At 40.0% G+C, this 26,681-nt stretch overlaps 1 protein-coding gene across 1 annotated transcript in view; it reads left to right on the top strand.

Moving 5' to 3' along the window:
* The window catches only part of insrb (insulin receptor b), a 99,770-nt gene that overhangs the window by 6,251 nt on the left and 66,838 nt on the right, over positions 1-26,681 (top strand). The window contains exon 2 of the mRNA XM_047375580.1: positions 19,046-19,594. Coding sequence (XP_047231536.1) covers positions 19,046-19,594 — 549 coding nt within the window. The remainder of the gene's footprint in view (positions 1-19,045; positions 19,595-26,681) is intronic.

The following is a 26,681-nucleotide window of genomic DNA, read 5'->3' as shown; positions in this document are numbered from 1 at the left end:
AGGTTTTCCTCCAGTTTGACGCAAGATGTTAAAGAAAAGATTATTTTTTTTTGTTTGTTTTGTAGCTGTAACAGCTGGATTACAGTCTAGGCTGAACATTACACATCATACCTTCTATCGTAGAACAAGGCAGTTAATTTAAATATGTAGAAATGAATTAAATGAAATATAGGCACTCAAATATTACTAAAGCTTAGAACTGTTCATGTTCAAAGAAATTCACTTTAACCTTAATAAGAAAAAGATCAAATGTAAGAATATTAAATAACGGTCCAGCAGCTTCTCTAAAAGACAAACCGCCAGTAACAGTGATGCGTTTAGGTGTTAAGAGATGTAGCTGTTGTTTTCCTAATAAAAGTATAAACTGTTAAACTGTACACCAAACAGCTGCTTTGACCGCTGAGATCACCTCATTGTTCTCCAGCCCAAAGCGCAGCCCCGCGTCAGACTGAAAGAGATTCGTAGTGGCTATTCCTCCTTCTGATGTCGTGTCTGACTCCCGTTCTTCGATAGAAGACTGCGACTGTTTATCTAAAACTCTACTCACTGCACAGAAATCTGGTCCAGTGGAGAAGGGGGGGGATGGACAGACACAAACACAAGCTGTGCTTTTACACCACGTTGCAACAATCTGATTAACAGTGTGCGTCTGGCTTATTTAAACCATCGGTAGGGCAGGCTTCAGTAAAAGGATCTTTTTCCTTTCTTTGTTTTGTGCAATATTTACATGAGCACATTTGCTTTTGATAATGCAGGCAAATGTATTCTTTGATAACAGACTCGTACAGTAAAACAAATGTTTTTTCTTTAGGAAATTTGAATATATACTGACAGACAGCATGAGTCCTGTGGATTTTGCTGATGGTTTTATCAGCAGATCAGTGTAGGCATGGACCTCAGAGTTTAACCTTTTAGTAAAAATACCTCGGCTTCATGGTTTTACAGTATTTACATAAAACAAATCCCATTAAATCTGTAACACGATCTAATTTCTTTCATTTTCATTTTATGGATTTTTGTAGTTCAATTTAAATTCCAAACGATCGCAAAGACAATGCGGTCATAAAAAAGCTTTAAAATGATGGAAAACTGGACCAGTTTTGCAACCGTAATATATAACTGTAATCAGTAAAATTCTCAGTATCATTAAAAAACAATGAAATCCGAACTCAAAGAATGCAATTTATATCGGGGCGTTTAGGTTTTTATGTTGGTACGTTTTAAAATATACAACCGGCTTCCTAACCAGACTGAAGACGTCTGGAATTTGATGTCGGAGTTTTCTAGGTCTGACAGGTATGACAAAAAAAAAAGTTGAGAAATATGTGTATTTCCAGTTTGTTCCCTATCCTGTCATCTAAAAGTTGAATCACTCCATTTTGTTTTATTTGTTCTTCCATTTGTTCTTTCTTCAATCCTTCCTTCTTTTAGACCTTGTTTTATTCCTTGAGCCCTTCCTTCATTTTCCTTATTTCCTTTGTGTTTTTTCTTTTTTCTGTCCTTTTTCCTTCTGCTCTTTGATTCCTTTTTTTGTTCCCTTCCATCCTTTTTTTCCTTCCTTGTCTTCCCTAACTTCTTTCCTTGTGTCTTTCCTTCTTTCCTTTCATGTATCCCTTTTCCATCCATCCTTCTTTGTGTCATTCCTTACTCCTTCTCTACTTGTTTTATTCCTTTCATCATGACTTTTTTCCTGGATCCATCTGCCATTGATTCATAGTGAAGCTTAGCATTTATCTTTTGAAATGTCCATAAAGGATGAGGACTTTGGGTTGGCCTTGTGGCGTATGGCATTTTTACATGAGAAATGTGAAGAAACCCTGGTACTAGTTTCTAATAGCGATTCTATTTTGCCCCGTGTGACATTCTGAATTCAAACCCTGGTGGTCGAAGCTTGTAAAAACCCTTCAGGTATTTAAAGCTCTCGCTTTAAGAAGTCAACGTGTCCGTCTTTGTCTGAAACCGATCCTTAACCCTGTGTCAGGGTCGTCTTTCTGACTGCGTTTGACCTCGTTCATGCAAGCACGTGTATACGAAGTTTCATCTTTAAAAAAATATAGACTTTTGTTCAGTAAAACAAGTCAACGCACTTCTCATTTTTAAACAAATAATGCTTTTTATTATGTAGCAAAAAATAGTCAACTGTCCTCATCTTGCTGCTTCCCCTGCTGAGTCAAAGTTCAGAGGATTTCCACATTTTTAACATACCAGCTCAGGCGCGAAGCTCTGTGCAAAGGACAGATGCCGTCTTTGTATTTGTATCATGCGTTGGAGTGTAAGAGGGCAGCGGGTGCATGTGTGGTGTACGGTGGGCTCGAGAGGCCGTCCGGCTAAACCGGACAGGTTACATTTATTTTGGGGACAGTCATATGACTGAGAAGGGACCATTTGACGCAGTGCCCAGTGAGGCTCTCTGCAGTAAATTACCTGCACACAAACAGAGTCGTAATTCTAATCGACGATCCTGTGGATGGAACAATTCAGCAATAAAAAAACATGTTTACACATAATAAATTACATTAAATCCGCCTGTGGTTAAAAACTAAGAACGTTCCCTCTAGTAGCTGTGATACTGTAGGTTTTTAGGTGTGTGACAAAGTTTTTTTTTGGTGGGAGATTCTCATGATAAGATAATCTTATTATTTTGATTTAGACTGAAAAAACAATTTTATCTTACTACTGCTCTAAAAACGTAACATTGATTATTAAAGTTAGAATAAAGTGATCTATGACTTTGGTGGACTTAAAGGAAAATAAGGAAGCAACATTAACTAAATGTAGTAGCACTCCTTAAGGACTTGGAATATTATACCTTTCTGCTGTTCTGCTCTTTATAGAGGTAAAGCACAAAAGCTGGTATTAATTCAGCTTAACAGACATGTGGTTTGTTATGGAAGCAAATTGTTACCATATTTCAAATGAAAAAGCATTTTCAGAAATGGAAGAACTGGTAGTTCCGGTGGCAGCTTCGGTGGCAGGCTGTGGCAGTTCCGCCACAGCCTGCCACCGAAGCTGCCACCGGAACTACCAGTTCTGCCGGCCACTGCCACAAATTGAGCTCGGCCCTGCTGCAATTCAATCAATTTCTCGGCACGTTTGCAATGTAATGCAATGCAGACGTGGACAGCGCCTCCCACCGAACAAGATGGGTAGCTCGGTCAGCAAGGAGCTGAGGAAGAGCGGCTGCAGACGTCACTCTTCTGCGCCCGCAGCTCGGAATACTTTTTCGTTTTTGAGTTCTGGGCAGGACTTTGTGGGCAGACCACGAAAACGAAAAAGCAATGTCTGCTTTGTTTTCTTTTTGATTATTGCATAAAATGTGCAGTCATGAAGAAGAAAATGCAAATGCAAATAGGATGATTGATTACTAATTTTATTTATGGGTCAAATAACGCAGCCGCATTCTTAAAATGAAAAAGCATTTCTGGAATTGCTTTTTCATTTTCAAATTTTACATTTCAAATTGAATTTTGGTATCTATTTGCTGGGGTACATTTTGAAAAATAAATCTCAAATGTCTTTTTCTTTTTCATTTTAATTAAGTGAAAGAATGAGCAGTCTTGAAGAAGAAAACTAAAATGCAAATAGGATTATTGATAACTAATTTCATTTATGAGTCAAACAATGCAGCCACATTCTTAAAATGAAAAAGCATTTCTGAAAATGCTTTTTCATTTGAAATATGGTAACGATTTGCTTCCATAGTTTGTAGCTTATAAACCTGTTTTCAAAGCAGCACTTCCTTCATAACCGTGATTCACTTTAGCTCTGTTTTTTGCAGCCAGAATTATTTATTTACAGCCCAACCAGTCTTTGTAGTAGGCGAGGGAAATTGGGCCCTTTTTCAGCCAGCTGAGCAGCAGTGTGCAGCAACAGGTGGGGGAGGGGGCACGCTGCATTACTTTACGCTTCAAACATCTCGCAAAAAGGATTTTAAACTATAGGAATGGTATCATTTGTATTGAAATTGGTTTTGAAGCTGTAGCTGTTTAAAATCTTGGTACATCTTCATACAAGGAAGCGGCCCATGTGAAGGTCAGTGGAATCAACGGTGTAGCAAAACGGCTAAATCCAACCACAAGGGATAGGTTTTTGTCCAAGCTTCCAAATTTTTATGTAGGCTTGTCTTATAAGGTACTATTTATTTAATAATTTTTTGTCCAAATTGGTGACGAAAGGCTCGTCATGCTCTTTAAGATCCCATCTTTCTGTTTTATTCCAAAGAATCAAGCCTCAATGAAAAATGGGGCCTTAGGATTAAAGTTAAAAACATGCTATTTCATACTAACAAGTAAAAAAGGTCTATATATATATTTTTCTTGAAATAAAGAGCACGCTATTTGTATGAAACTCCTATTTTTGGCATTTTTTAAATAAAATATTACGAACAGAGGAAATATGAATATTCTTAATTCTCAGTTTAATTATACTCAGATTATTGTTCTCTGAAATGCTAAATATAGCTCAATGCATGGCAGCCCTGCACTGTTAAACAAACATGCAATGATGGAAAATGTAAATGCATGTGAGAGCAGCCAGGACTGATATAAACAGTAAGTTGCAGAGTCCATTTCAACAAAGGCTATTGTTAGCAGATTTAATTTAAATAAGCGAGCGTGTTCAGGATGAAGATATGCGTACACATGTTATAACTCAGACATTGTGGGTTGTCTGCCTGTGTGTTTTTTGAGGGGGATCTTATATAGATTTATATGCAGATAAACTATTGAATTTGAAACACCAGATTCTTCATACAGCTCTGTAGCTGCAAGAATGCCCAAGTGAAGCAGAGGTTAAACATACCACCTTAATAAAATTTAATCCCACAGTTTGAGGTATCACCACCACCTTTTGGTAGCATCAGTGGCATTTATGTAGTTTTCTTCCCTGAAACTGACATCTGGTAGCAGCTATCTGTTGTAGTTTGCATGTGTGAAAGAAACCTGGGTAGGTCACCAAAACTGGCTGTAGCCCAGGGGACCTCATCCTCCTAAATCCAGCCATGGTGCCCATTCCTAGTTTGGTTGGACTTAGAGTTTTAGTTTCCTAAAAGTGGAACAGGTTGACATTTTTCTTAGATTTATTATATAAAGCAACATTTTCCTGAGATTTGCAGCCTTTACTCGCTCCATCCCTCCTGGGTCGACTCCTCACAGGTGTTTTCTTGTTTTTCTCTCCCTTCTGTGCTGGAGCTCCATCTCTTTGTGTATCCTTCTCCCTCCCTGCCTCCCCTCATGTACTGTTGCGTTTAGGGGTAAACGAGTTCACGGTCATCCACTTCTATGTTTTCCTTTCACACAGCAGATGCACACAGGCTGCAGACGCAGACTTTGTACGCACGCACACACACACACACACACACACACACACACACATCTACACATGTGCACACCTGCTAATCTAGCCTTTATGGTGTGGGAAAACCTCCTTCGTTCAAACCTGTTAAGTGTTTCCATTCCACTCCCACCCCTGTCTCTCCTGCTTGTTTTTGTTTCATCCTGTCTCATTGAGGCCGTCCCCTCCAGTCGGGTCTAAGTGATGCTAAACATATCCACCTGCACATCCTGAACAACAGCCCCTGGTCACATGGCCTTCTCTGATTATGTTTGACAGGGCTCTGTTTTTGTCCTGATAGTCCAGCCTGAGACAGATTACTATGGTGACAGGAGATGTGCTGACAGTAGGCTAACATCCCGTTTGGCGACTCCCGCATTGAGATCAGCATCCACTGTGAACGCATCCTAATCTGTCTTGAATTTTCTTCTTGTTGTCTGATTAGAAAGATTACTTTACAACCTGGAGCCATATCGGGCCTTTTGCCAAACAGAACACGTCCGGTGACCCAATCTGCAGTCTTCCTGATTAGATTTAAGTACTAACCTAAATCCACTGGCCGAACTTTGTTTGGTTGCTTTTACAGTAATCTGTGTTGTGATACAATTTCTGAGTTTATCATTATTTTGCATGAATGTTTAATTAAAACAGTCTTGCTTAAGACTGCAATGCTTCTCACCTCTTTGAAATCATATTCTTATCTTTAATGCTACTGCAAACATATAATGTCTTTAACAAATATTCATACCTCCTGAACCTTTTTAAAGTTTGCCACATTACAACCACACACTTATTTATGTGATTGGCCAACGCAAAGTAGGCCTACCACATAATTGAGAAATTAATAGAAATTATACTTGGTTGGCACAGAGTGGGTGAATCTGCTAACAGCTTAACTATCAGTACACAATTCTGGTCCTTTTATCGAAGAGTGGCAAGAACAAAGCCATTGTTGAAAGGTCGGATAAGAAAATCCCGTTTTAAGGTTGCCACATGCCATTATTGGGACGCAGTAGACATGTGAAAGAAGGCACTCTGGTCAGATGAGACCAAAACCGAACCGTTTGAACTGCTGTACCATCACCCCTGAACACACTGTCCTCAAGGTGAAACATGGAAGTGGCTGCATCATGATGTGGGGATGCTTTTCTTCTGCGGAGACGGGGGAGCTGGTGGACGATGGATGGAGCTAAATACAGGACACTATTTGAAGTAAACCTAGGCTTGATAATGGGGTTAAAGCTTGCCGCATTAATTGTAGCAAAAGGGGTTTTATTTAGGTGGTGCTGAATAATGTGGAAAAGGTCACTACTTAGGCCCTGCAACTGCTAGAAAGGGCGTGGAGGACATGCGCCACACCTATTTATTTGGATTTTTACCTTTTAACTTTTAAATCTGTGCAAATAGTGTGTGGCCTCAAAGCAGACGTGTCTGCACACACCAACATGCATTTTCTGATTCAATCAGCGTTAAAATAATGTTTAACTCAGAAGATTTAACTTATGTGCTCTATAAGGAGCTGCTGTTTGACATAAATTATACAACATAGCTCCTTACTCCTGATTCTGTGGCTGTAAAACTGATAATACTTTATGAAAGGATTCGGCAGAAGTCGGAGCGCCTTTTTGCAAAACAGCTGCTACAGTATGTGATCCAGTTTAGAAAATGATTAGCAAAGACCAAAGTCCCAGTTCTGGCATGTGAAAATAATTCGGACCGGAAGATTGCAAACTTTAAACAGCTCGGTAGAGTGGTGGTGATCAGGTGAAGTGTGTTAAAGATTAAAACAACACTGAGCAATATTTTAATTAAACAGCATGGAAGGCTTGGCACTGATTTGTTTGAGTGGAGATGTGATCTTTTATTGCACCCTTTGTTATCGTGACCCATGGCAGCTTCCATTAGTTGTTTCTGACTTGTTTTTTCCATATTTTGTTGACACACATGCTGTTTTGTAATGTCAGTGCTTTCCCATATTTTCTTTAATTCCAGATGGCCCCTTGATGTGGCTTGGTTTAGATAAGTTAAGGCTGTTGGGATTGTGGTATCCTGCTCCTGACTGATACATTTGTTCGTGCTATCTCTTTAATCCTTTGCAACCTCTCAGCAAACTAAATCTTGATCAGATACATCATACTTTAGCTGAGGTTGGGTGTAGAACCAAAAAGCCGGAATCAAAATGTGCTTCAATAAAGCATTAGTGTGACGGAGGGGACCCTTGAGTGCCACTATAGGGGATACTTACTATGGGACACTCCATTGTTTTATGGATGAAAGAACCAATAAAACGTGTCTGTGTGTCTAATTAACGATTAGGTGGCATGCTTGTGGACTGAAAAAGAGGAAACCAGACAAATGGAGACAAATTAGAGTAAAGGGGCACGATGGGGAGTCATTGTGAAAAAGGACATGGAGTGGAGGCTCCAGCAGCCAGTTTATGATCTCACATCAAGTATTCCTAATTCTATTATAGTTAAATGGATCCCATTTTGAATTATGCCTTGCTGTTAAATGACAGCATAATAAATGGAAGTCATTTTATAATACCACTGTGGCCACAGACCTTCCCCTCCAGGGACCCGTCTGCCAGATGTAGCGCTTAAGGATTTCATAGGCCAGGGAGCGTTTGCATGTTAACAAAACGTCAGTCATCCGTTCAAGCTTGTGCATATGTTGCACTGTATTTTATTTTGCTTGAGCAGTGGAAAAGGTAAAGGGAGAAAGAGATGTGGAAAGAAGCAAGGTAGAGGGGCAGAGTGGGTGTGTGTGTGTGGCTTCAGCAGCCAGTGAAAGCTGGTGGTCTCATCGTGCAGACAAACGGGCCATTAAACTGACCTGACCCTTGGTTCTCCATCCCCTCAACTTCCGCCATGCTGTTTTTGCTCCTGTGCTTCTTTACCCTCTCCTGTGAAATTCTGCCTGACCCTCCCCTCTTTCCTGCTCGTTTTTTTCCATCCCCTCACGTCTCCTAATAGTTTTAATCTTTTCCACACACACATATGGAGTTGTTCATGCAGGATGTACAGGCAGAAAAGCCAGCTTGAATAAAATAATTTCCCTTTCTCTTTGCGTCTGTTAATTGAGGGTCCAGCTGGCAGCTATGTTCCATAAAATCTATAGGGTGTCATGCATGGGGTGATCTACCTTACACAGAGGGACAAAAAAAGTGTTGGCATATTAAAGTACTCTTACAGTATAGCTTGGATTTTTCAGCTGCATAAGCAGACAAACAGGCAGAGAAGAAGAAGAAAAAAATCTGTATGCATGGACTGAAAGGAGCAGGTTTAGATGAGCAGGCGTAGCTCCTTCACACTCGTGCCTAGCTCTGGTTTGTGGGTCAGTGTTGGTTGGAGCCAGTCCCTGCAGCTGCTGCTGTGTGGCGGCAAGTCAGGTGAGGTAAGTCACTAACGTGGAAAGATGAAAAGGAACATCAGATGTCTTTTGGATTACTCACTCTGTGTCTGTGGTTGTGTCTGCTTTGCTTTTTATCCTCAGAGCCGCCCGGCCTCCTGTTGATTACCTGCTGCTGTTTCCCAGCCTCAGATCCCCCCACCCTCTTCAGAGCACCACCTGGTTTAGCTGTTGTGTTAGGCGTGGCTTGAATTTTTCAAAAATTTTTCTTACTTGATGGAACTGATGTTTTTCCAGCTGTCCTTTCTAAACGTATAAATATTTTTTGATGGGATTCTTTTGCCGTTTAATTACTAATTAAAACAGAATTTAATCTGATTGGGGAAAAAAGTCATAGATGGTGATAATATGTGGACATGCTGTAAATATCTATGCTGCTGTTGCTCAGATGTCTCTCCTTTCAGGAGTTGCATTTTTGCAGCAGTTTTCTTTGCGGCACAGCAGATGGAAACTGAATGTGCTCCAAGATGCTGAATAGTGCTGATGAAATCAAACGGTGTTGTTGAAACTACAGATGAGTGAGGCAATGGTAAAAGTTGCTGCTTAAGGAAATAACAGAATGAGTCATTTCATTCTAGGTTCTTTTATTCAAAATCTCATTTGTCACTTTTCTAAAACCATACTTTGTCACGTGATTTAAGTTGTGGTGCAAAAGTTGTAAAGTATCATGTCTACACAGAGGAGCTTTATACCCACAATTACTTTTGTTATAACAAGGCAATTAAAGCATTTTTCTGTTGTCAGTAGGATGCAAATGTTAAGTGCACTGATGGTTTGACAGATCACTGAGCCGCCGTCACATCCACACAGTTGTTGCCATTACTCTGTACCCTGGGGCTAAACCCCAGTTTCTGATTATTAGGGATCCAATCCGATCCCAAGCATCAGATCGGGCTCCCAATTGTGATGGAAATTCTTGCAGTAAGCATTCCAAAGTGTATGACCTTTTTTATCTCACTCCTCAGAACATCTGTGTTAGAGGAAGAAGCTGTAAAAGCCATTATCAGAAGTTTAATGGTTAAGACCCATCTTTTAGGACGATGTCAGGAAGGGCAGTTAGGTCTGTTCCTAGATAACCTTGTCACCTTTGAACTCAAGAAGGGTTTGGGTCATAAAACACAGACTCTTTGAAGTTGAGATAACACTGTCATGTTCTGGTATAAATACTGTGTGTAAATGTTGATCGGGGCTCTGTTTCACTGACTAACCTCAGTGACAGAGTCATTCAAACGCTGAATGCCTTTGAATAAAACTTATAAAGACAAAGTCCGGATTTTCTCTTGTTATGAGTCAACTTCTACCGTCCACAACACAATCAAGGCATTTTAAATGAATTTCTGATTAATCTCAACAACCTTTCCCTTTGTGTTGGGGTACTGTCTGTGATTTCATTTTAGCTGCACTTGTTTAGCAGTGATTATTTATGCATTTATTCATTAAGCTGGACAGTGCATGTTTATTACAGTATGCCTGTAACATGCCAGAATTAGCCAAAGGCTAGTTTTCATCTGTAGTCCTGTTGTCCAGTTATACAGTGGGTCCCTAGAAGAAGCATAAACTGTTATAAACGCTGGATTATAATGATTTATAAACAGGTTTGTGTGGGCAATGTTGAAAAATCCCTTCCTGTTTAAGTGTTTGCAGTTTGGGAAACGGAATAATTGGCTGTACACATTAGTTTGTCCATCTAACAAATGTGGGTTTTCCTTGATAATCAAATGTTTTTTCACCTGATAAAACGAAGTTCCCAGTGAAAGAGTCAATGGCCCAAATGGGGATAATAACCAAAATGAATGGAAATAAGAGGTTTTCACACAATTATATGAGATTAAATGACCTTATACATGAGATTTTAGCATTTTTATGACCATCTTCCTAATTCATGGCAATAAAAAAAATAACTTATGCAAAGGTTTTAGTACATTGGTACGATATGGCAGTGCAGAGGCATGAAATGGGGGTATAAATGGACAAAGTTGTTGTTTAAATTAGTACAGTGTACAACACTGTGTACAGTGTTAATGTTTTATGGTCTGCTAGTTTGTGCCCGACTCTCTCCATCGCCAACCACACATAGAAACCCACCCAGCAGTCCACAGCCCACCAGCTCAGTTTGTTGAAACTAGAATATGGTGAGTCATTGTTTTTATAAACAAGTGGAAGTGACAGAAGACCATTTTACTCCCCCTCACCTCTTTTTCTCCTGTTTATACTTCATTTCCTTCTCATCCTCTCATCTACACTTGTGCCTCCCCTCTCCTCATATTCTCCAACCCTTCCACCAGTGCCAGAAGGTAAGAAGTGATCTGATTTAGGTTCCTCTTGTTATTCGGCGAGCCACCTGATGGCACAGACGCGGCTTGTGTGCTGCTCCAATCTGCTACCAGCTGGCTTATTGCCTCACCTGTAACTGGACCCAGTGTTGTATATGAATAGGCTGGGCCGTCTTGGTTTGCAAAGGAGGAGCAGGTGCTCCAACCCACACATTCTTCCTCTCCACCTTCTTAAACCGTTATCTGATTTCTTCAGCACCGTCGGCTCAGCGATTGCCTCCTTATACTGTCTTTAGATATTTACAGAAAACTGTAAAAAAAAATAGTTTTAGGCCTTTATTCAGCCAGTTGACCGGCACTGTGCAGCAACAGGTGGGGGAGGGGCAGTGTTCCTCTATGCTTCATATAGCTCGAGAAAACTGCCTGTATGGAGTACAGGGCACTCTAAAATGTATTAACAGCATAATGGAAAATTTTAGACATTTTGAAACCAAAACTTCTTCAAACCTTTCCATAATTTTCCCCTACCAATCCGCTTTGAGCTTATTCATATTCAAAACACCCCTCTCTGTGTCTTTTCCTGGCTCATGTCCTCGTCTCTCTTTGTTTTGGAGGTACATGCTGGCACTTGTTACTAAAAATGCCTCTCATGCAGTTTCTCAGTGTTGTTTTGTTTTTTTTCTCTTCTCACTACAGAAACTAGAGATTGGCAGCGGGTGCACAAGCAACCTGGCTTCACGTCTCAGGACTTTCCACATTCATATTAACAAATTAATTTTTCCACCAGCGGTCCACCTGGCACCGCAGCTACACATCCTCCCTCTCTGAGTTTGTTCAGCAACTGAAGTGTTGACAAATCTATAATCAGCAGATCACCTCATCAGCGAGGGGGTATCTGTCAGGGGGAGAGGAAACTTCTCACAGTCCATAGTTAGCCGCCACCTGGTCTCATGCAGGACAGGTCTGATTTCATGCTGAGCTAATGTGCAGCTTCGCGAGCTGCTCTGCACGCCGTAAAGGGCTCTCTCTCCTGCCTCTTCCTAAACTGCTACCATAATATTCTTCATCTCTGCCAGCCGGGTGTCATTAGTTGACGCATATTAAATTCTCTGCAGGCAATATGACTCTAAAAATAAGAGAAGAATCGGTCTGAAACTGTAGCTATACTACAACTGAGGTTGCAGCTGTGAATTCTCACAGAACAAAGATGGGTCAGCTGATGTGCATTGCACCAATGTTTTAATTTTTTGCTTTAAGAATAGGTTCATTCTGTCTGAAAATGAATGTTAAAGGGATAGTTATAAGCAGTTAATATCTTACCTCAAGTAGATAACTCCTGGTGTTGTAATTTCGTATAAATCTAGATTAGTTTTAGTTCCTAGAGGCAGAAGCTGATAGCTAGTCCAAGAGGGGTCAAGACCAAAGTGGACTTCTACGGTCTTAAAACATCCATATTCAAAAATAATATAGCATTTAATGTAAACGCTTGTCTATGAGTCTAAACTGTCGTCAAAGTTGCATTGGGCAGATATTTTCAGAGAAACCGATTCATGTGGGAAATGTACGTTGGTGGTAGTGAACCACCAATGATCTTCCTGTGTGAAACGCACTGACAACAGAACGTGCAAATGGTTCCCGGTTGTGCCCTTCTCATGTTAAATCAGAAGTTTTAAATGCAAAAAGAATATAGTGGTTTAAAAAAAAAGCAGAAATTTAACAGCCTTGTATTATAAAAAGCAGTAAAAGCAGAGGGTAGGAACAGTTTGTTTCTTCTTGTTCAGGTTGGATGGTTTCCACACCACGATCCCTTTCTACAGAACATGAGCCAGGGAATATTTGAACCTGATACAAGCATTTATCTCGTTTTTTTTTTTTTTTTACCTTCAGATTAAAATCTTGTGTGTTTCCAAATGGAGTAAAAGTGCTGGCATGTCTGAGGGCTTTGTTGTAGAGCTCTCTGAGCTGTGCTCCTGCACGTTATAGAAAGTTGAATTAAATTATGGTCGTGCATATACGGTGGTGTCACTGTCAGGTTTTTATATTTGGAGCCCTTTTTTTCTGGAGTAGGGGGATGACCCCCCTACTCCTCCTCATTCCTGGTGCCAAATTAAGTGCCAAACAGACAGGGCAGGCGGGCTGATGGCCCACTTTTCATGGTCTACAGTGGGGTGCAGTACGTTCCAGCCTGGGCCCTGCTACCCCAGCCACCCACTCAGGCTCATTAGTGGCTGATTGGGCTGTTATTGTAATTAGGAGATCCTGTACATCCCGTGAGAACCCCAAGCTGTCTGCCTCCGGGTGGTCGGAAGTGACAGGGCAGGCTGCACGTATCACTCTTGCTGTCCGCCCTACAAGTGCCTGCCTTTTTCCTTTAAGTAAAATTTGGGATTAAAATAGAGATTATCTTTAAACTGTATACTGAAGCAGCAGGTGGGCATTTTCTTTTTTTTTTTTTACTGTGTATTCTGCAGTTTTTGCCACTTATCTATGATGCTTACTCTGTAACAGTCACAGGCTTCTATGTTCTAACTAAATGCATATGTATACTGTACCTGATGCACATGGTCAGTAAAGATCAGTTATTTCTCGGTTTTACTCTCCCTTCACCCTTTCAGACTGTTGCATGTCATGTCCCTGTGGTCCATAGCAACTCTCCATTCATGCATGTGATCACCAACCGCTACGTTACGTCACTCTGCGTTCCTGATTGGGTTCAAGTTACACTGTTTCCCCCTGCCCCTTTCCCCTCCGACTCTTTTTTTTTTTTTTTTTTACTTTCCCCTGCGACCTCTTTCCCTCCTCATTGACCCACGCTTTCCTCTCTTCTTCTGCCATTTCTCCCATGTATTCTTGCTACCAGACTAGAGCAGAGAGAGAGGAGATGGCTTATTATTGTAAAGGCACAGGGGTTCTTATCCCTCCCCTCCATCTCGACTCTTTCACGTCTACCCTCTGAAGACCCCCCCCCCTTCTCCTCTCTCATTTTTTGCTCCTGTCAGTCAACAAAAAGACGCCATTTTACATTTTGACCGAGCTCTGTCTTTTGGTTCTCCTCAAAGCTCACCGCCATGTCTTTGTGTCAATAAGCCCTCCAGGGGCAGGAGACGTGATTTACACCAGCCTGCCCTGCACAAAAGACACGATCCGTTATGTTTGTGTGCGCTTGGTGCGTCTTGAGGGGGCCCCTCTTGCACCCTGGCCCCGCTGGTTGTTGCGTAACCACTTTTTGTTTTGTTGTCATGTTTCACAATAGGTATCCAGTTAGTACCGACGGCTGACAGTGAGCCGGAGGCCTGCAGCCGTGTTTGATGTGTCCAGCAGATAAGGCAGGAGGGGTAGAGGGAGGTGTAAGGTTGCTGTTATCGCTGGTGATAACAGCAATTGCCACGCAGTGGAAGTGTGTTTTTGTGTTTTGTATCTAATAAAGGAGGGCAGGGCCGAGGCAGGCCCGTCAGTGAGAGCTGCTCTTGCTGTATCAAATATCATCTTATGTGATGCTTATCAGCAAAAACTGATAAATTACTCGTTTAAAATGAAAAAAATTTATTCTGGTTTTGACCAATTCCAACTCTGTTTTTAAGCACTATAAGCAATAAAATCAAAGGGGAAAATAACTTGTTTTAGAGGTATTTGTTTTAAGTTTGAAATATTTTGGATTTTTCCCAATTGTGCAACTATGTATTGAACTTAACCATTATCTAATTGTTAAAAGCCACGTTGGACCGAAGAGCATGTTGTTGGTTGATCCATTTATAAGATCCAACATGGTCGGTGTTCTGATGCAATAGCAGCTGACCAATCAGATCAGGATCAAATACAGAGTCATTTCATATATATTCTCAGTGTGTAAACTTTGTATTAAAGCAACTAACATAAAGGTTGGACTTTTAGAAATGTGCTGCGAGTTCCTTCATAGCAGTTTTAAATCCATCAGAAAATGAAAGGCTTACACGTCTATCCAGAGTTAAACACCAAAGCGAATGTCCCTCAGCTGGATCTGAACTGTACTAAACTCAAAAGAAAGTGCATCAGAGAGCATTCTGTTTATTCTGCATGGACAGACTGAAGGAAGTAGGATTTTTACGTTTTGACGTAGATCAGTCTGAGGCAGTCATGGAAAAATTGTCCAATTTTATTTAGTGATTGTTTGATGCATCTTAGCACATCGACACTTATGGTCTCTGAAACTGACTCAAGCTCGTAGCGCTGTTGCCTGATTACGGACAGTGTTGGTTGAATGTAGTAAACACCATTCTAACCTTTATGCAGTTTATCTTTTTTCCCTGTCTAAGCGCAGCGAAAACTGACTGGACTCGCCAACATGCAGTACATAGTAAAAATTGTTGGGATTACTGGCTTCTTGCCATTACGGGAAGTAATTAAAGTCTTTCATTGACTCTTTTCTGGTTAGAGTTGTGTACCTGGATTGTTGTGTACGTCTGGCTAATCATTTACACAATGAGGAAGAAAAAAGCTGGCTTCAACCTGGAAATGATCAATGCCAGCAACAACTCTGCTGAAACACGGACACTTTCTAAATCTGGCATTTATCAATTTGTCAGGATTTATTTTTAATATTTTTCATGTGTGCATCACTGAGAGAGGTTATAGTGTAATTTTGCAGGTGGGGTTCCTAACATTTAGTTGCATTTTTCAGGCGAAAGTTGACTTTACAGTCACAAACTGACTTTGTTGGATTGAGTGAAATGTGTTACTTTGGTTACAGTATTCACACAGAGAGGCAAGACAGCAACAGCTTGCTGAACATAACTTGAACAAATAACAATACAGTCTAAACATTTTTCTACCATTGTTTTACTTAATAGAAATAGCTAAATATTTGTGTTTTTTATGTGCACCATCTGAACCAAAAGGAGTTTATACTCTATTAATGCTTTTATACTCTCCAAACTGAAATTATATTCCTGCGCTATATAAACAAATAGGTAAAAAATCAGTTTACAATAACTGCGTGAAAAAGAGCACATAGTGAACATTTGAGTCGTATAAGGTCGTCTGAATGTTAAGGTAACGTTTTGGGTCCTTTTTGTAGGAAAACCAAGCTAGCCAAAGAGAGCTGGATGCTGTTTCAGCTCTGAAATCCACCACTACTGTTTCAAACAGCCATTGCAAAACTAAGATGAAGCTTTACAGAAACGTGATGCTTTGTTTTAGAAGACCTTGGTCACTGAATGCTTTAGGTATTTAGCTCACTTGATCTATAGTCCGGTCTTGTGTGAAAGGTAAACATTGCTTGTTCCCTTGAGCTCTAAGCTTTAGATAGACATGACTGAAATGTAGAAAACAGAGTGAGCAGTCTGTTATCGTTTTCTATCAGGTATCTAAAGAGGGCTGCAGTGTATGTACTGTGTAACCTGTCTTATTAAAGGCCTTAACATGTTCGCTAATCCACCTGTTCAGTAGTTTATTCATTTGATTATCAATGACACAAATCGTTAATACTAAAGATTTGTAAAAAGCCTTAAAACCAACACGTCCTGTGGGGGTTCTCTCCCTTGTTTTTGTTTTTTAATTGCTTTTTAAAGTTGCATGACAGACCGTAGAGTTTCGCACTTAATTTTCCACACAAACACACATGCATCTGTTTAAAACAATGCTGTACTCACACATGCTGAATCCCTAGGGTTTCACCACAAACTTTTGGTTGGCAGTTGTGTACTGCTACACCTCTATTTAGATCAACACACACCTGCCTTACTTAAAAGGCAGTTTCAGTTGTCTTTCCCATTTTGAAGAACAGCTTAGAGATTCTGCACCTGGGAAATAGGTCTGTCAGTAAAACCACTTGATTTTGCTTAAGTGCAGTTAAAATTAAAGGTTGTTTTTATATATTCCAGTATCAAGTTAGGGTTCTGAAGGTCAATTATTTAAATGATTTTTACACTTTTTTTTTTTTAACCTGGGGGGCCAATAAATGTGAAGGTTGCCGTATGCCTGTGATATGTCTTTTTATGTCTTTACTATTAAGTTATCAACCTTCCAGTAACTACTGATAAAGTAGGAGACCTTTGAAAGAAGAGAAAGACGATAACAGGGAAAATGGGTGTTGCACGTTATATGGAAATCATAATATTCAGTCATGGTTTCCAGCAGTTTTTCTGATACATTAGTGATATTTAAACAATAACAAGGATTACAATTGAAATACTTAGTCTTATAATTGGTTGCCATGTTTTATTTTTATTTTGGTAAATAATTTCTTAGCAACCTGTCCTCCTAATATTAATAAAATCAACTTTATTTATAAACAGATTTGAAACAATCAGAGTTGATCAATGTGGTGTAAAATCAGCCTTAAAGCAATAGTCAACAATCAAAAAACATAAATGTAACAAGAATAAATATGTTGAATAACTTAAAGATTAAAAATAAAAATCTCTTACTGGTCAGAATTTGCGATGATCTAATTGAGGCTCCACTTTCTATTCTTCCATTAGGCATGTTGTCACAGTAGCCATCTATTTTAGGTTAGGTTGCTACAACTGGTACCGGTCCTCCACGGTTGAATGCTGGAGATCTTGTCTTTGAACCCCACCTTCCAAGACCTTCTGACGCTATTTTTTAGGGGTGATCCAGATGAGAAATGCACATACGCCTTGTCCGCTTTGATGCCAAAGACAAACCGTACAGAAATACTTTAAATCTTGACATATCGTTGAGTAGCAGTCAGAGGGTTTTTTTTTGCCCAGTGTTTTCCGCCTCGTCTAATCTAAACCTTTCTTTTTTTTTTGTCCACACAAGCTTGTCAGAAAACCATTAACTTCTCTCGCTTTCAACGAATTTTCCCCAACCAATGACTGTTTCCTTGATTGCTCTAAAATATCCCAGTAATGAGCCTCTTATTGTGTTTTCACTTTCTCTCCTCGCATCTCTTTAAGGAACTCCCTGCTAATTAATTCCCCTCAAATGTAATGGGTGTGTACGTGTGTTCATGCATTTGCCAGTCTAAATGCATCCTCATGTATGTGTGTGTTCGAGCGTGCAGCAGCTAAAGACTATGAATGAGCTAGGATAAGCACTTTGCTTCAAGGCTGGTAACCCGTTCATGTTTGCTTCCTTCAGATCAGACAGACCAGTACAGTAACTTCCTCTCTGGAGAAACGAGAAGAGACTGTGTTGTTAGAAGAGACGAAGATGACCAATCAGATGGCTTTGCTTCTCTTAAAGCAAATCAGATGGAAACGGCAGCAAAAACATATTTGCTGATGTTTATATCCAGTTGCACTTTTAAACTTGTGCTGTAATTGTGTGGAGTACTCTTCAGGTGTAATTTGTCTCTAGTTCACATGAAATGAAATCAGATTTTCTGTAGATTAAAAAAATAAAGAAGAAATTAAAAATTAGTTTATGTCTAAGTAAGAACCACAAGCTAAACGTGAAAGTGACTAAAGTTAAAAAATGCTCTATTTCACTATTTATTTCCCTGATTCATTTATTATCTATGCCACACTCAGGTTTACCTGCGTTGTAAAGTTATCTGCATTCTATGAGAATACAAAAAAAAATATTAACTTTGTTTGCTGCTTGCTCAAAACTCACCCTCATGAAAACATGGGATTTTTTTTTACTACTCTGGTCGTTTTTGATTGGGAGAAGTGAGAATATTAAATGATAGAAACATTATTTTCTGCATAATACAACAGTACCATTCAAAAGCATCTCACATTAAAACCTGCAAAGCTTTCCAGATGTATAGCTGAGTTAACGCCAACCAAGAGGTTTGTTTAGCCTACTTTTTGAAAATAAACACAGCAGAGAAATTTTCCTGGTGTGGGTGTGAATGGAAAAATAAAACCTTAATGTACTGTATTAATGGATTTATGTCTGGAAAATTATAGATACGTAGTTTGAATAAATGCTATGCTTAATGATAAAAATTACTATGGTAAATATATTTTAGGCATGCTGGAGATTATTTTTTCTTATTTATGAATTGGACTTGATGGCCAAGCATTACAATGTAAGAAATGACAATAAGCAACTTCTTTTATTTCTTTCTCCCCTCCTAGTTTGTCAGAGCAAGAACATCCGAAACAATGTGACCAACCTCCGGTCACTGGAGAACTGCACCATCATTGAGGGCCACCTGAAGATCCTGCTCATGTTTGGGGCCAAGGCCGAGGATTTCAGGGGCGTTAGCTTCCCAAAGCTGCGTGTGGTCACCGACTATGTGCTGCTGTTCAGGGTCTACGGCCTGGAGACCCTCAGCGACCTCTTCCCAAACCTGACGGTGATCCGTGGTAACAACCTCTTCTTCAACTATGCCCTGGTGATTTACGAGATGCTGCAGCTGAAGGAGGTGGGTTTGCACAGCCTCATGAATATCACTCGGGGTGCCGTGAGGTTAGAGAAGAATCCAGACCTGTGCTACCTGGCCACCCTGGACTGGTCCATGATCCTGGACTCAGTGGAGGACAACTTCATTGTGGCCAATAAGAACGAGCGGGAGTGTGGTGACGTGTGTCCCGGCACAGAGCAGGGCCAGACCCTCTGCACTCAGACCACCATCAACGGCCACTTCAGGGGGAGATGCTGGTCGCAGAACTATTGTCAGACAAGTAAGTGGCAGTCATCTCTATTTCCATCTTTATTTGCTCCTTCATTACTTCTTGCACGTCTCTAATTAGTTTGAGCCAGTCTAATATCTGGCAGCTTAGGAAAAGATAACAACATGGAAAATGGACAGAAATAATCACACTGGCAAGCTGATTCATGCTGATCCCATGTGGTTCATGGTGACATGTTGAGAAAAATGCACTGGAGAATATTTGCTCTGATGTTTTCATTCTCAGTGATGTGTTTAATGACATCTGTAATGCTGAAGGCAGGAGTTCAGGATAGACTGTGCCTTCCTTTTAGCATTCATTGACAGGATATGTGTGGGATGTATGAGCTGTAATTAAAGGCTGGTGGGTAAAATGAGTCAAATGCATTGTTCAGTTGGGGAATTACAAGAATGTAAAAGAAGGTTAGGATAAGAGAGCTGGTGGGGACAGAGCAGTTCAAAACTTGTGTGGATTTACCTGCTGTTTTTGTTTTTCTCTCTGAAAAGGATCTTTATCTCCTCTGTAAGTTTATTGTCCAGTCTGTCTGTCATTTGGCTTTTTTCGCCTCATGCTATAATCACAGAAAGTTGCAATGACATTTTTCAGGGAGATTACAGTTTGAGTAAATATTTGTTGCGTGTTACTCAGTCAGAGAGGCTACAGTTTAAAAATTAACATTAGCAATATTTATACATCAGGTTTTAGATTCTGCATTCAGTTGAGTTGATTATATAGCACCAATTCACAACACATGTCATCTGAAGACACTTTACCAAGTCAGTTCAGTTGAAACATACAGATTCCAAGTCGAGTACAAACATTGTATTTGATCCTAGTCATCTAACAATGCAGTCAAGTTTAGTTTGTTTTCTAATTGGTTAAAATGATTTTCTATCTAAGGAAACTTAGTAGGTTGCATCGAGTCAGTGACTTGCAGCATTGACTCCTCCTGGATGAGCGTGTAGTAACAGTGAACAGTTATTTGATATTGTGTTGTTTACTTTGGGTGGGGGGGTAGACAGCATAAAGTTTATATATCTCAGACTGTTTCAGCACAAGCTGCACTATATAAGTACTACATGCCACACTCCATGTACATATGTTCTCTTTTTCTACAAGTATTTTTTAATTTTGCTTTTTTTATTGGTGTTTGGGCAATACATCTGTACCTTTAGAGCCGGGTCTTAGCAAAATTTCATTATGGTGACATAATGACAGTAAAGAATCTTGAATACTGAATCTTCAGTGGTTTCATCTTGGAGAGATAAAAAGCTAAGCAGATAAACTCTGAGGCAGTTTTCAAGTCTAGAGTATAAAAGAGAGCGCATACAGATAGTTATAGTAAAAGCTCAGCCAGAAGCTGTGTCTAGGAGACAGAAAACGTAAACGCTGAACGACGGGGCCAAATTTATCATCTGTAAAAGGAAAACATTAAGTTGTTGGCAGCAGAATCCCATCCGACGCCCCCCTCCAGGAAGGTGTCACAGCTAAACACAGAACCAGGCCAGGTGTAGCTTCTATGAAGAAGAAGAACAGAGTGAGGGATTGAAACAAACTATTCTGCAATATAATTACCCTGTACATTGAGTCATTAAAATATCCCTAACATGTTAGGTTTTTTTATATTCTGTGTCTAAGTGATGTCTTTATGGGGTTTGATCACTCTCAGATTTCTTAAATGTTTTCTAAACATTTCTGAATGCACAAGAGAAAACTTATCATTCATAATGTAAGCTTTATTCTTCAAGCAGAAAGGAATAGATGTGGAAGTTCAACGTACATGCATTCAAGAAATAGAAGTTATAACTTATTACATTTCGTGTCATTTTTAAAAGATATTTTCAAATAATAATCATATAAAATGCTTCAATTTATTGAATCATACCCAGCTTGACCTAAGTATAATTACACAGTTTTACTCCTTGACTAATTCAGGGCTCGACGTTTCCAGAATAAAGAATAATGCTGACTGATAAACGAGAAGCGGCTGCATGCAATACGTCAGAGGCCACGTATGCTGGCGTGTTCCCATCTCCTTTTCCTTCAGTTAGGCCCGGTGGAGCAGTCATGACGCCGCGCTCTGCGTAATGCCACAGTCACGCAGTCGGGTCAAGAGCCGAGCGCCAGAGCAGAAGCCGTTTCTAGAACATGACGCAGTGCTGCCTGCATTGCAGCGAGGGGAGTTAGTTATTTCTGCTATGTATAAATATGGGCCTGTAAGAGAGAGAGCTACAGTTGTTTGTTTTACATTAAATAAAGGATTTACACACAGTTTATTTATGCCCCTGTTAATAAACTACCAGGAGGATTTGATTACTTTGATGCAGTCACGTCTCCTGAGTGCATTTAGCCGTGCCCACTCGGTTGGATAAAGGAAGTTATAGGATGGGGTTTTTTAGCTTCTATCCCAGTTTAAAAACTTGCCTGCACTCAGATGTGGGTGCATGGTGAAGAAAGATTAGACGCAGCATTAAAGTTTATATGCGAGTGGAAACTGTGGTGTTCTTGTGTTTTTACAAGGTTCCACTTATGTTAGGTGAAAGCCAGGGGGGCATGTACTCTTCTGATCCTACACTGCTCCTTACATACAGGAAAACCACTGTACAAGTGTGTGTGATTATGCATGTGTGTGTGTGTTTGTACAATGAGGCTGCAACTCCTCAGCAATCCAAACAAAGTGTAATAACTGGCGTTTCGTATTGTGTATCTTGATTTATATACATGTTATTTGCTTGTGCGTTTAAGCTGTATATTTGTCTAACTCTGTCCAGGTTGATGTGGTGATCCAGTTGCAAGCAAGAATTTTACCATCTTTTTACATATTGTAAAAATCTGTCAAATCTTCCAAAACGGAGACTATTTCTCTAAACATAAACTTGTTTCTGTCAACTCATTCATGCTGTTTGGTACAGTTAAATAATAGTTTTTGATGTGAATTCTTCCTGATGCCACACCTTCCAATCAAATCGCAAAGTATCGAATTCAAATTAACCAGTCATTCAGTCATATAGTGAGATTTAGATCTAGTCATGTACACTTCATTTTAATCCTGTTTATCTTAACATAAAGTCTATTTTAGTTAATCCTGTAATGCAAATTGGTATAAAGCTATCTATGTGAATGCATTGAGATTTTGCAGCAAACCATCACCCAGAGCAAGCACATAGTGACGGTGGAGCATAACGCCTCCCTCTGTATGAGCAGCTATCTGCACGTAAGATCAGGGCAAGGGGTACTTTCTACAGGTAAGAAATAAGAGACAGAGAAAACACACAGGCAATGGTAGCAATAAGACTAGTATTAGTTTTTATGGGAAAGTATAAACGAGAGTACACAAAAGTAATGGATGCAATAATTGCAAATAAAGCAAATTCGATTTAAAAACTTTTATTTATTTATTTTTAGTCCACTTAGTCCACTATCCTGTTGAATGTTAAGGCACAAAGAGATCATAAAAGTCAGGAACTGAACCAGCATTGTGGCTAAAAAGAAAAACTACGCAAATAAAAAAAACAACAACAATTTGACAACTTTAATGCAGTGTGTAATAAAATGAAGGGTGGTTTGAAACGTTGGCATTGTATATTGTGCAATTTTACTGTTAATAAGCCTTAAAAGATAAAGAAAAAAACACTTGATAAGTGGAAGATTGCAAAAATGGAAAGATTGTACAAAAACAAAGAGACTGAATGGAAGCAAACAAAGTCCCTTTCTGCTGCTTTCAGACTCGCAGCCAGAACTCAGTTTGCACAACTCATGCACACATAAACATACACACATATCATGGAGGACAAAAGCTTTCCAGGCTAGAGTTCCCTTTGCCTTTGCCTACGTTCTTCATTGGAAGCTGTAGCTTTTTTGTAACGCCCGAGGTGTCCTCTTTGAATCCAGATGACAGAGGTGTCAGAGGGGAGATAACTGGGGAACTCCTCGTACCCTTTCTGAGGCTGACGCAGTCGCTCACCTTAGTCTGCTCAGATTGTGGCACATCTAAACAGGACTTCATGCGTCATCAGACAGCGCTCTGTGATCCTGTTGACCAGAGGTGAATTTAAGTTGGACAGCAGCCAGCTGTAGTGAACAAGCTTCAGTGGAAGGTCCATGTGATTCTGTCAACATGGACTATTAATGGGTCATACGGTCATGGTAAAAAGTTAGGACACCTCTTTTTAGTTCAAAATTTTAAATTGTATTTGTACAGATAGCTAAGAGTCCATTTATCACCCGAAGGACAGATTATTCCCAAGTGGAAAACAGTTGCCAATATTCCCAGGATGTGATCTGCCAACAAATCTATCTAGAGTCTGGACTGTGGAATACTCAGAAGTAGAAAAAAAATGCTAAATTTCTTCTCAGATTACTCACATCTGTTAGCTTGTTCAAAAAAGACAGAACAAGCATGACTTGTTTGGAAAGGTTGCCTAGAAAAAGGTGCTCTCCTAAAACGAGCATGGAGCTGGCACAGCAGATTTTTAGTAAGGTGTAAAACTTTAGACTGGGTGAAATAGATATGTTTGTCCTTCTTAAACAGCGATATGTTTAGTACACAACAAACACTGCATATCACCACTAATCATATCACAAGCAATCCCTGCAGGATTCTTATGCAGCCTGAATCAGTCTGGAATTTGACTGAAGGGTTTTCCAATTCTGGACAAATATGTAAAAAGAAAACACAGAATGGGAAAAATATTTATATAATTTCCTGTCCCATTGCCAGCATTTTTCATCTGTCCGCCTGTGTATCTATGTCCATTTGTCCTTCCTTTCATCTGTCCATCTGTTTTTTCATCCCTCCTTCTATGAATGTACACAGCAACAAACCTACAGATGAATAACTGAAAAAGAAGGAGAAATGTTTAAAGGGAACAGTCAAAGTCTGGCCTCAACCTGACTGAAGTATAGAGGGTGGAACAGATTGGTGCACACGTTACTTCTTTCAAAGGAACACGGTAAAGAAAGGGGCGCCAAAGTTCCTCTGCTACAGTTGTTTTGTGTGTGCATTTTGACCTTAATATTTATAAAATGACTCACAAAAAAAAGTCAGTTGTTGTTCAGGACAAAATTAAAACTGAAAGATTGTTCAGATGCCGTTTACCACAGCAGCCCAGTGCTGCTTGGATTGTACCTTTCAGCCTGTTGTCATGCTTCTTCAAACCTGCAAACTTACAAAGCCCACAGTACACACCAAAGGGAGTGTTTCCACTCCCACAGTTCTTAACAAGTCCCTAAAGTAGCTCTTTTTTTAGTTCAGGCTTCACTTCTGTTGCCTATCTCCATCACCAAGCAAAACCAATAATATAACACCTGGAATCCTGACGGAGTAGAGCGGACCGGACCGGGCATGTGGGGAGCTGGGACCTTTCTAAAAAATCAAAACCAAAAAAGCAGAAAAATCAAGCATGAAAGCATGAAGAGAAGTGAAAATGAAAATGTATGTTAAAACTACAGACTATTATGAACGTAGCTCTTTGCTGAGTTTCCATGGAAGCACAGCTGTAAACCTTCAACAGATGATGAACAAATAACAGTACGTCTGTGAAAACATGAGAAAGTAAGGTTGAACATCTGTTTAAAAGGGATTTCTGCTTTTAAATGATACCAACATACATCGTGTACAGTTTGTGCAAAAAATAATGGCCATTAAAGGGACCCAGTAGCACCAGTTACTAACTTTGTGCTACTATTTGCTTAGGTCTATTGCCAGGGTTGTGTCCCAGCAACAGTAACACAACAGATCTCTCCAACACAGCCTAGGAAAGAAACACTCTGAAGACGTAAAGGTGAAATCTTGTACTTGAGATTTCACAAAGTTGCTATGCGAAACAAATAAGGAAATGTTTTCTCATGTAACCTCTTGTGAAACGACAATGGTTTATGTACATCCAGCATATCTTAAGCTGCCGTCTCGTGTTGTCTCAGCTGGGATCTAAGAGCTTTGTTTGTGGAAACTTTCATTAGTGACATTTCCATCAGTGTTTGATTTCTCATGCTATCAACCTCTGAACCCCTCCGTGTGGATAAGACGAGGAGGCCCGGAGGGGACGGCGAGGGTCGAGCTAAGCAAAATAAACAGAGCAAAACAAACATGGCGGGGGCATTTGAAGTGCGGATCCCAGGTACGCACACGGGAAAAAACACACACACAAACATACTCATGCAAGCCTCTCGCCAGTGTGGCGAACGGCCAAGTCAGAGGCAACTGAGGAGTGAAAGAAAGAAAAGGATTGTTTTTAGGGTGGTAGTGCTCAGTGAGGCGTCCTGTTGCCCATCGCCCACAAGCTAGCAACGGCCCTGCTTCTTAATTGTGCTTTAAAGGTGCTTCTGATTGGCCTTCTTACGCCCTCACTCCTCTTCAGGTCTTACCCTACACCTTTTCTTGGTTTGGTGTTCACAGTTGTTTCTAATGAGTGCTGAATAAGTGTTTTAAAGAGGACTTTAATCTGAAATAACCATTTAGTTAAGTGAACTTCAACAAATTAGCCTGTTATATCGTGCTTTGCTTAATTTGGAAAAGGCCCTTAGTTACCCTATTCTTATGGACGGCTGATTTTGAATTGCATTATATAAACAGTTCTTGTATGTATGTATGTATATATATATACAGGGGTTGGACAATGAAACTGAAACACCTGTCATTTTAGTGTGGGAGGTTTCATGGCTAAATTGGACCAGCCTGGTAGCCAGTCTTCATTGATTGCACATTGCACCAGTAAGAGCAGAGTGTGAAGGTTCAATTAACAGGGTAAGAGCACAGTTTTGCTCAAAATATTGAAATGCACACATTATGGGTGACATACCAGAGTTCAAAAGAGGACAAATTGTTGGTGCACGTCTTGCTGGCGCATCTGTGACCAAGACAGCAAGTCTTTGTGACGTATCAAGAGCCACGGTATCCAGGGTAATGTCAGCATACCACCAAGAAGGACGAACCACATCCAACAGGATTAACTGTGGACGCAAGAGGAAGCTTTCTGAAAGGGATGTTCGGGTGCTAACCCGGATTGTATCCAAAAAACATAAAACCACGGCTGCCCAAATCACTGCAGAATTAAATGTGCACCTCAACTCTTCTGTTTCTACCAGAACTGTCCGTAGG

The sequence above is a fragment of the Girardinichthys multiradiatus genome, chromosome 9, assembly GCF_021462225.1.
Source record: "Girardinichthys multiradiatus isolate DD_20200921_A chromosome 9, DD_fGirMul_XY1, whole genome shotgun sequence".
Classification (NCBI taxonomy): Eukaryota; Metazoa; Chordata; class Actinopteri; order Cyprinodontiformes; family Goodeidae; genus Girardinichthys; species Girardinichthys multiradiatus.
Note: the sequence above shows the minus strand (reverse complement) of the source record. Positions and strands in the feature narration are given on the sequence as shown.